The 10717-nt window shown below is 39.6% G+C and overlaps 1 protein-coding gene across 1 annotated transcript; it reads right to left on the minus strand.

The window, feature by feature from the left end:
* Positions 1–1678: 1678 nt before the first annotated feature.
* Positions 1679–5898, minus strand: Mzt1 (Mitotic spindle organizing protein 1). Its single transcript, XM_089231835.1, has 2 exons — positions 5616–5898; positions 1679–1966 (listed from the first exon to the last, which is right to left on the minus strand). The coding sequence occupies exon 1, from the start codon at positions 5864–5866 to the stop codon at positions 5636–5638; it is 231 nt and encodes a 76-aa protein (XP_089087961.1). The 5' UTR covers positions 5867–5898; the 3' UTR covers positions 1679–1966; positions 5616–5635.
* Between the last annotated feature and the right edge of the window lie 4819 nt (positions 5899–10717).

Below are 10717 nucleotides of genomic sequence, written 5' to 3' on the forward strand. Positions count from 1 at the left end.
ATTTCGTTTCCCCTTTTTTTCCTGCTTTTGTTATTTTTAAGATGATGACGATAATTGAAAACTGCCAATATAAATTCATAATCTGGAAGCCTGAGAATGTCATGAAATCTGGCATTACCGGGCTGAATCCGGAAAAAGTAAGCAACTCTGGATATGGAAAGCATAGGTGAAAAATGTCCCAGCAACAATTTTAAAGCATGGAAAAATTATTTTTTAAAATTATTATCTCTCAGGGCTTGACTAATAAAAAAAGAATTAAAGCACTAGCGAAATTTCAAAGGTGCCAAGCATTTCTTTTCCCTACAAAATTGGTCTAAAAAATAATGTATTCTTTGATATGTCGGGGATTTGGTACCCCCTTTCCAAGCTAACAGACATGCTGACATAATATCCGATAAATTTTGTACTATCCTTAGACGTCTATCTAGTTACCATACATGAAAAGAATTAGGTGCCAAAGAATAGGATTCGTCAAGTCCTGATCATGATGCACAGTAAATGTTCTGCTGTCCAACAAAGCATTAAAAATTACACATATAAAATGAAATATATAATGTCATTGGCAAGAAATAATACCACTTTTTCTTCTCATGTTAAATGTTCACAGCAGAAACTCTGATCCAACTGACATGGAAGGCTGTTTGTGCCACCCTCTTAAGGTGTGTAGCTCAAACACCCTCCCACGCAAGCAAGACCAGCTCATCCTTTCAGGTCTGCGACAAATACCTGGAAAACATGGAAACTTTGCAAAAGAAAAAACTTCATTTTTCTTCCAAGCAAGAGCTTGTCAAAAACCCAACAAAAATATCCCGAAAGCAAGAATACATTTTTGAGCCATGCAAGAAAGATAACATACATAACATCAATTAAAATGTATATACAGAATGTTGCCTTGAAGTGGATGGTAAACACAGAGGGGTGATCATCAGTTCTGTAAGGTTCAAAAATCACTATTGATTCATGATGCTTCAAAAATCACTATTGATTCACGATGCTTGCTACAAAAATTACTCTACTGATTTAGTGACGCCACAGATCTTCAAAATAGCCGTGCCGTGCACAGGCCATGTAGCTATGTGATTTGGTATATAAAGTGGGAATCAATATTTTTTCCTCAAAAACTGACCTGTGTATAAACTGATCCCCCAAATTAAGGAACAAATTTTTCAATTAAAAACTCGAGTTATACACGAGTATAACTTTTTAAAGTCTTTTTTACTATTTGACACAATTGCAACAATCTTCATTATAGTTGTGATGTCATTCAGGGATTAAAAATGTGTCTTTTTTTTCAGGAAAATTGTTTGAAAATAATTCCCACACCGAAAGTAGGAATTTTTCACAATCGGGGTCAGAATTCGGGAGCTGTAAGAATTTTTCTGGGAGATGGGATAGAAATTCAGAACCTCCAGGAAAATACAGGAGACTTGGCAGCTATGCAATAATAGCTAAATCTCCCCTAGATACCCCTCCCGCGAACTGTTTCCTTCCTAAAAGGTGTTTTTACAAGGAACAGTTAACTATATATCATCTGAAACTTTTCACACTATTCTTCAGATCCCCAGAATGTTAAACTAAATGCATTCATCTTGAAATGATGCATTAGCATTTTTTTCAACACAATGATTTATCATAAGGTTAAAAATGAAGATAAGATACCAATACAAAAGACAATATATCTACTTAAACTTTTTATGAAATGAACTTGGGTATTTATAATACATCACTTTCATGACATATTTTTAAGAAAATGCATTTCGCAATGCTTTCCACCTTTTGTGATAAAAGTACTTGAGGATGTCAACAGAAACACATGAACCCAATCAAATCGACATCTTACAGAAATTCAATGAAGAATGCGAGATATCTGAATGCATGACTAGATAATTCCTTTTTGGGACGCAGGCAACACAGATTCCAGGGATGAAACCATCGAGTCAAATCAACCTCAAAGCGCATTTGAAACCTGTAAAAAAAAAGTACACATTATTTTCTTTGAAAAGAAATATTTAATACAGGGCTTGGACAAATTGAAAATAATTTAGACACCTGAAAAATTTTATAGGCACCAAGCATTCCTTCTCCCCTGACAAAATCCATCCAAGGTAATTGACTTTTCGGAGATATGGGGACCTCCCCATGCTGGGCAAACATGTTGACGTAATTTCTGATAATTTTGTGATGTCCTCAGGATTTCAATTCAGTTATCATTAATTTAAAAAAATTAAGTCTTACGGAAAATTGTTTTATTTGCTCTAGGTACTGCCTGAAATTTGAAGATTTTTTTGTGAAAGTGCCATGAAAAAGTAACAAAAACTGACATAAGGCTGAGACATAGGTCAAAACCTTCGAATAGCTAATATATATATATATAAACTTGCTCAATTTAATTGAGCCTTACGACTACTTAGGCTAGATAAAAACAAAACTTTCGTGCACCAAAATATTTGACTGACAAAGAAACAGCTGTCGTATACCAGCAGGGCAGGGGTTATTAAGCTTTTTCAGAAGCAAACCAAAATAAATAACAAGATAAGCTTTGCAACCCATGGGTAGGACTATTCATTTTTTGGTGGTTCTACCAATTTAAATTGATAAAACCAGCGATGCATTTTTAACTAAACTGGATTTGTACGACTCATCTAGGAAGCCCCCAAGAATCAATTTCAGCGTGTGACCCATTGCTCAATAATCCCGGCTGCAAGTAGATTTGTATGACCTGTCTTGGACCCCCCCCCCCTCCCGAATCAAGTTTGGGTTGTGCCCGATAACTCTAGAGTCCCTGGTTGTAAGTGTATTTGTACAACCCATCTCAGAAGCCCTCATGAATCAAGTTTGGTTTGTGATCCATAGCTCAAGAGTTGCTGGTTGTTAATTGATCTAAACCAGCGGTTCTCAATCGGTGCTCCGTGGCGACTCGAGGAAAATAAAATGAATCAGTAAATTTGGTAGATAAGTAAATAAGAGAGGCCTACGAGGTTCTGCCATAAAAATTATGTACAAAAAAGGGCTCCTCGAGTCAAACAGGGCTCCGCCATAGAAATGATACACTGAAAAGAGCTCCACGAGTCAAAAAAGGTTGAGAACCGCTGATCTAAACAATCCACCTTGAAAGCCCCAGTGACCCAAGTTTTGGTCGCAACCTATAGGTTAAGAATCCTGCTGTGGGTGCAATCCCAGTGCCATCTTAGTGCATGCGCCCACCCAGCCGCAGCCTCAAAAGAGAGGTCCCACAAAAATGAAATCTGGTTGAAATTTTCTAGAATTAACAAGGTGGGACCTCAAAAACATCAATTGGCCGAGGGACCCATGATGCTCGTCAGACGTCCCTGGCCGTGGGGATCCCACATATAAAATTTAAAAAAAAACCATCAGGAAAAATTTTTCAAATCGGGAAAACACTGCAAACAGGAAAGCTTAATGAGAATTAAAAGTTGGGACCATGAACGTAAGTTGCACCAAAGTGGAAACGTTCTAAGTGGGACCATTATAAGCGGGATCGACTGTAATTCCTTTTTTTCTTTCCAAGCCTATGAATACTTGTTTCTGGTTAGACATTTTTTGTGGCAAATTTTGTTTTTTCCTCCCGAAAATGAAATTTTATTTTTTTGATTCCACGCAATGCCAACAATTTACACCATAGTTGATAAGGTTTTCGCGGTCATCATTTAATGAAAATTGTTTGTTCGGGTTCGAAGGCTGTCATCCATTTGAGTTAGTTCTCAAATAGACATCCTCAACTAACTCAAGCGGATCATGATCTTCGAACCCGAAATTTTCATCAATTTACACCATGCTTATAAAGTCATTTTAAGGAATAAAAAATGAATGAAACTGTCCTTTTTTCCAGGTAGATTCTTTGGGAATAATTTGTTCCCTAACATTTTGCTCCATGGTTTATTTAGTCCGAGAATGTTATTGTTTTTGTCGTTCCTTTATCTCGTAATTTTTTCATTCTAACCGCCATAGTGTTATCCTTTTTTGGTGATGTGTCTTTGGCAAGAAAGATATCCGAAAATATGACTGTTTCACTCTTAGTGAAATCTCATCATGCTTCCAGATGTTTTATCGCGGCAAAGAAAAATTGCCAGAACATCCCGAAAAGGAATTATACTATAGCCGTTCTCAAATAAATTCAATAAGTAGCTCTTGGATGCAGGGATGTCGTGGTTAAGACAGGGTGCACAGGAAAATATGGTTCTCCATAGGCAAAAAAAGTTGAGAGAACAGCTATAGTATAATCTGCCAGTTCCCTTGAAGACTTTTTTTGGATGGCCCAATGATAAGTTGGGCCAACATAATGGAGCAAGGTTGCCATATCTCTCGTTTTTCCTGGAACTTTCTATACAGGTGGTGATAGTTGTTTCCTCTCTGGCTTTCTAGAATGCTCTGTTCTGCAGGTGGAGCTAGTTCCGCAGGATTTTCAAATGGGTTCCTCCTTTGTTTAACCGCGTCTCTTGAAATTTGAAACAGCTGTTCCATTTTGTTCTTTTCTCCAGCATGTCAGTAGCCATGGATTATTCTTATCATTAGGTTATGTCAGTGTTGGATTATTTTTTTTCGGATATCATTCCCTCTCGGGTCATATCTTTAACATTTCCGTTTTTATTACTTTTTTATCATACTACCTGTTATATTAGGAGTTTTAATCCCACACATTTTTAATGACTGAATCGAGAGAGACTTCTATGCCCTAAAAAATAATTAGGAACGATATTTGACGACAACAGTTAATCCTAACGCTTGGAACAAAAATGACAAAATGTCTGTTCAAAAGTTTGAAAGACACGCTAAAAACAACTAGCGCCACCTAGAGAACAACGACAACCCAAAGCAATTATGATGGCGTTGGTGACTTACCATAGGAAAAAATTTACCAAATTGGCATATCCCGGAACATTATTACTATTATATTTGGTAATTATGTACTTGTTGGTTTCCGTTTTTTATGCTGGAGATTTTTTTTATCGGCGCCTGTAATGTGTCTGACGGCCTTGGCGAATTTTGATCGGGTCGTCGGACATGTTTGGCACCGAAAATCGCCAAGCTGCCCCTTATTAGTGTCTAAAGCCGGGTTTTCCTAGGAGCAGGTTGCCTGCACCGTTAAACGCTGATTGGTTAAAAAACATGAATTTCAGGTTTTTAACCAATTAGCGATTTCACACTGAGCACACCGTACAAAACCTTTTCCTAGGAAAACCCGGCTTAATGGCCTTGGCGACTTCTCATTGGGGCGTCAGATGTTTGGCCAACATCTACTTTTTTGGCTAAAAAAAGTAGCCAACTTGGCGTGTCCCGTATACCGAAGCTGTTGCCAAATAAGTTTCGTGATCCCAACAAATTCTAATTAACATTTCCCGTTAAAAGCATTTTCCCGCTTACAGCGTTTTATGACGGGGATTTTTTTAGATAAACGGGAACACAAAACGTTGTAAGCGCGAAATGCTAATGAGAATTGGTTGGGATCACGAAAATACGTGATACTGAGCGCGGGGAAAACATTACAAGTGGGTACGTCATAAGCGGGATAGATTATAACTTATTTTGAGGTAAGCTCGGCCACTTAATAGCTCAGTCACACAATATTTATGAAACGTGGTAAATTTAATAGTTACCGAATCGACAAGAATTTCGATTATTCAGCCGGAGCGGAAGCATTGATGGAGGCGACTTCTCTTCTGAGCTCTTGGATGACGGCCGCTAGCGATTCAGGATTGACACCGAGTTCGCACAGCCTTACGCATATGGCGAGAGTTTCGGCGTCCAATCCGGTGTTGAGTATCTTGGACATTTCTTGGAGGATGCGAAAGGTATCGCGTGCCCGTAAATTCTTCATCTGCTGCTGCTGACCAGACGAATCGGCCATTTCCACGAGGCTGCACAATGTTTGAAATTAAACTAAGCAACTACGCATGCGCAGTTTTACTCTCCTTCGGTTTGAGTTTTAATCTTCAGTTTTACTTTCATTTTCATATAAAACCTTTTTTTTTGTGTGAAAACATCGTAGTAGTACTAATTTTTAAATGAAGCCTTTTTTTTTAACTTTTTCTGAAATCGTCCACAAAGTTTCGTCGGTATTTTTCTTTAATGAGATCTTGAATCCCCCGTATTTTTCTCCAAAGAAATATGGTCAGAAGAGTACCAATTCAATTTGAAGTCATGTCAAGATGTTGCAGCTCTTACCACGACCACTTACGGCCGTATTCACCAACACAGTTTCAACTGCAATCGCAGGTGGAAAGATTGAAGATCGAAACGGATTGGTTAAATTAAGGATTTTAACCAATCCGTGTCGATCGCTGATCGTTTAACCTGCGATTGCAGTTGAAACTGTGTTGGTGAATACGGCCGTTAGATAACTTATATATAGGGTGACCATACGTCCCGTATTTCCCGGGACAGTCCCGGTATTTTCTGTTTTTTTGGCTGTCCCGACTTTTTAGCAAAAGTGTCCCGGTTTTTCCCGTATTTTGCACGAAGCCTACTTGAATTTTTATTCTTTATTGAAGTCAAAGATTGAAATTATTTTCAACTTATAAATTATATTATGATAACTGCAACTATAAATGAGTATATGAATCTCCCACATTTGTCTTGGTGCAAATTTTTTTTCGTGGAATTCATTTTAATCCACTGCAATTAGTAGTAATGCTGCATTTCCCGCCATTGTGATTTCTCCATTATTTCAACAATATTTGGCTACTTTGTTCGGTTTTGGCGTCATTTTTGGCAATAATTGGCGATGTCCCGTATTTGGAATCCCATTGTCCCGTATTTCTCTCGAGGAAATATGGTCAGCCTACTTATATAGGAGGTCGTGCTCTTACTCATGGACGGAGATACGGGGGAGCGTGGAGGGGGGGGGGGGCCCCAGCATCAAAGGTGAAGTCGACTGATCTAATGCATATATATAGATGAATCAACATCATCATCATCTTGTCCCCCCCCCCAGCAGTAATGACCGTGCTCCCCCAAACTTCCAAGTTTATCTCCGCCTATCGTCTTACTGCCATTTACCAAGGAATTTCCGAACTTCCTTTACCGATCACAGAGAAAAACGGGACTCATGCTTCTATCTATTATTTAGCACGTCAACTAAAAACTGTCAACTTTTTTAAATCTTTCTTTCTTTCTTTCAAACCGAGCACAACTTCATCATAACGATGATGGATAAGACACTGTTGGCGAAGTTATTTTACGTTAGTCACGAATCGACAGCTGAAGCTTCACGAACGTTTCGAACACAGGAGAGGTTAAAGAAAGGTTCAGGTCTAAACACTGCAGCTGCATCGCACTCTGTCGACAAAGATTTGTTCTTTTTTTTTTTTTTCTTGCACGGAAAAAAAAAATTCCCCCTTCATATGAAATTTTTCGCAAACCACATTAACACACACACAAATATACCGATTCCTTCCATTTTTACGAGTTTTTAAACTACTTACGAATTTATGGGACATCCAGGGCCGGTCTTAGACATAGTGGCGCCCGGTGCAAAACAGTAGTCAGAGGCTCCTTCCAGAAAGCGACGTGAATCCAGAGTGATGTGTCGGAGGAGGCGATTTTTCCTAGTCTTTACTTATACGGGACAGATTCCAATATGTTTTTGTATCCAATATGTTTTCCAAATGTTTTTCACTGTGCCTCAAATCGTGATACATAAGCCTACCTTACAGTTACAGGCAGCTAGAATTCCCAAAATGATTTATTCCCAAGTAATACATAGTGGAAAAATTGCATGTTTTAACAAACTGGCACACACTATTTAATAAATAAATCTATTTGGTAAGACGTTTTTCCACCTTGTACCTTACCAAGGTGCAAAACAATGCCGTGAAGCATATTTTAGAGAAAACGATCCCAATTGAATAAAGCAATAGGTATTTTTCCCCCTCAAACTTTTTTCTTAGTTTCAAAAACAGAATTGGGGGTCACGGTTGTGGAATCTGGTTTGCAAAGCTGTTTAAAGAAATCAAATTGAATTTGCAACATACGTTCCTCATTAGGTTCTTGAAAGGGAAAAGATGTCTTTTTAGAGTCCCGTTGTGGCCACACCTAACCAAGGCTTCCTACACAGAGATAATGTCTAGGAGCCCTCGTAGGAGACTTTACCGTTACTCACCGGGTATCTGGAACAAGATCCATGAAACTACGAAAAGATGTTCAGTTGTGTAAGGTTTGTTAAAATTTTCCACACGCTGCACTCAGGGGCAGCTCGAGACAAAATCTCTACCCGGGACCTATTTTTGCGCCCCCTGACCTCCTCCAATTAAAAAAGAACTTTTGTTTCAATCGCTTCGTTTTGATGCTATCAAAGGAACAGCGATATTTTATGTCATAACATATTGTTCCGAATAATTTTCCACAAGACTTTGGGATTGCAAAACAAGAAGCGGTTCGACGGACAAATACAGATTTATTTACAGAACAGCAATTTACTCGTATTTACAGGCTAATCAGAGAGCTAACAACTTTCTCGCAAAGTTAAATCACAACTGACTTCATCGAGTCTGCCTCTATTCGAGTTTCCTTGAGCCTGCCATCTTGTGAGCGCCAGACTATTTATAACCCCGGAGAAACTTCGAGAAGAAGAACATTCCACAAAATTCTATTTCACAGTTTCCTAGTCGGCAGCGCCACCGTACGGAGGTGTTGAACCAATGTCTGGAGGGGCGGGACTTTCTGGATTTTTTTCTACACGCCCTGCCAGTTCTCCACCAATCACGCATTCGCGCGCTTAACCGAAATCGGTATCAGCTCCCGTTCCAACGGAAGGTTGCGATAAAGGATTGCGCCATCTATCACTCATAGTTCGTAAAAATATCATATCGATATTTTTTGGCCCTTTCATCTTGGACTTCGGATATTCTCGTCATATCCGAAATCGTTTTCTGTAATTTCTTTCACCTTTTTACGTCGGATTTGGCGCTCCTACTGTCTTTCTTTCAAACCGAGCACAACTCAGGTCTATCACCATTTATGGGCGATTTACTACCTAGTGAGTTGTGCCGGAGGTGTAACTGTGTGTGTACCTAACAGTCTGAGTACATATGCATCAGTGTTGTGTTTAATTTTTCAGTGCTGCCATCTATATTTCAGAAGGGAAGTGAGTGATGTGTTATGAATGAATTACATTTGTGCTGTTTGTAGGTGAGATCGGCTCGCATTCGCGCCTTGAAGTTGGGAACCACAGAAAACCAACTTCAGCCGACCACCACTACGGTGACGGTGGTGTTCAAACCCGGGACCTAGCAACGTGAGTCCGTCACCATGACCACTCGACCACCATAGCAGCTATTTGTCAGTGCTGCCATCTATATTTCAGAAGCAAAGTGAGTGATGTGTCATGATTGAATTACATTAGCACTGTTTGTAGGTCTGTTGCTCTCTGTGGCGAGACTTTTTAAAGGGGGAGAGCGGATCACATTCCCGCCCTGAAGTTGAAAACCACAGAAAACCAACTTCAGCCGACCACCACTGTGGCGATGGTGGGGTTCGAACCCGGGACCTAGCAACGTGAGTCCGTCACTATGGCCACTCGACCGCCACAGCGGCTGGCACTCCTACTAGAGGGGGTAGAAATCATTTCCCCTAACTTTTTGTTTTGCCCTTTCACTCAGGATTTCACGCCCTTCTAGAGCACACCCAGTGCCACCAAGCTGCCCCTGGTTGAACTAATAGGAAAGTCTGGCGAGTCGGGAGACTGGCCAGTGATCGGGAGTGCCAAAGTTCATGGGTTTTCTCGTGTGAAAACATTTTTTTGTTTCTCCTCGTGTGACAGGTAGGAACGAGGCCCAAGTTCAGGATCCCTATTTAAAATGGTTGGCAAACCATAGGTCATTCATTTATTCATTTTTTTAAAAAATATTTATTCAATTTTCTTTTATTTGTTTTTCGAAATACTGTACTGTGTTGGCGATTCGATTCTGCGTTTTCAATACAAGTCGGGAAAAGACAGGCATGAAAGGCCTCTGGCTCAAAATCTTTCCCACATCAGAAGATACCTTCAATTCCTGTAACTTTTGCTCTCGTTAGTAGAAAAATTGGGTGACCGAGGGTGATTCCTCCATTATTTTTATTTTTTACAGCACAACAAAAGAGAAAGAAATTGCGTCTTTGCCCCGAAATCTCCTGCATGGATAAACGAAAAGAGCTCAAGAGGGGGAGAGAGAGAGAGAAGTGTGTATATATTTATCTGACCAAAATCGCTACGTATGAGCCCGGCAATCGATTCTTTCCGAAAAATAACCGTAATATTATATACATTCAAACCTCCAATTTTTTTTCTCATCTCGGCTATTTTTCATGTATATTTTATAGTTATTTTTTTAAATATGGATCTTAAAGATATTTTTCTAGTAATGTATATCTAACGTGTTTCGGCGCTCCTTCTCATTTGGTGCCCGGTGCAATTGCACCGGTCGCACTGTCCTAAGACTGCCCCTAGGGACATCCTCTACATATGTATAATGCATTGACATCACCATAGTCCTGCCCCAGACCTTCAAATCTGTGCTCTCCTCCATGGGCGGAGATACGCCCCCCCCCCCCCAACGTCAAAGGTGGAGTCGACTGATCTAACATATATATATTAATTTACATCATCATCGTGCCGCCCCCCCCCCAGATTTCCAAGTCTATCCCCGCCTATGCTCTTCTCTCTCATGCTCGTATAAAAACTTGTTCTGGAAATTTCTAACGATTTTATTTGCATACCAAA

This window comes from Pholcus phalangioides, unplaced genomic scaffold (assembly GCF_987345545.1).
Source record: "Pholcus phalangioides strain wild (caught in Gottingen) unplaced genomic scaffold, Ppha-v1.0 ptg000004l_1, whole genome shotgun sequence".
NCBI lineage: Eukaryota > Metazoa > Arthropoda > Arachnida > Araneae > Pholcidae > Pholcus > Pholcus phalangioides.

Bases quoted from the DNA above. Each gene is read 5' to 3' on its own strand.
- Mzt1 (XM_089231835.1), bottom strand. From the start codon at position 5,866: ATGGCCGATTCGTCTGGTCAGCAGCAGCAGATGAAGAATTTACGGGCA.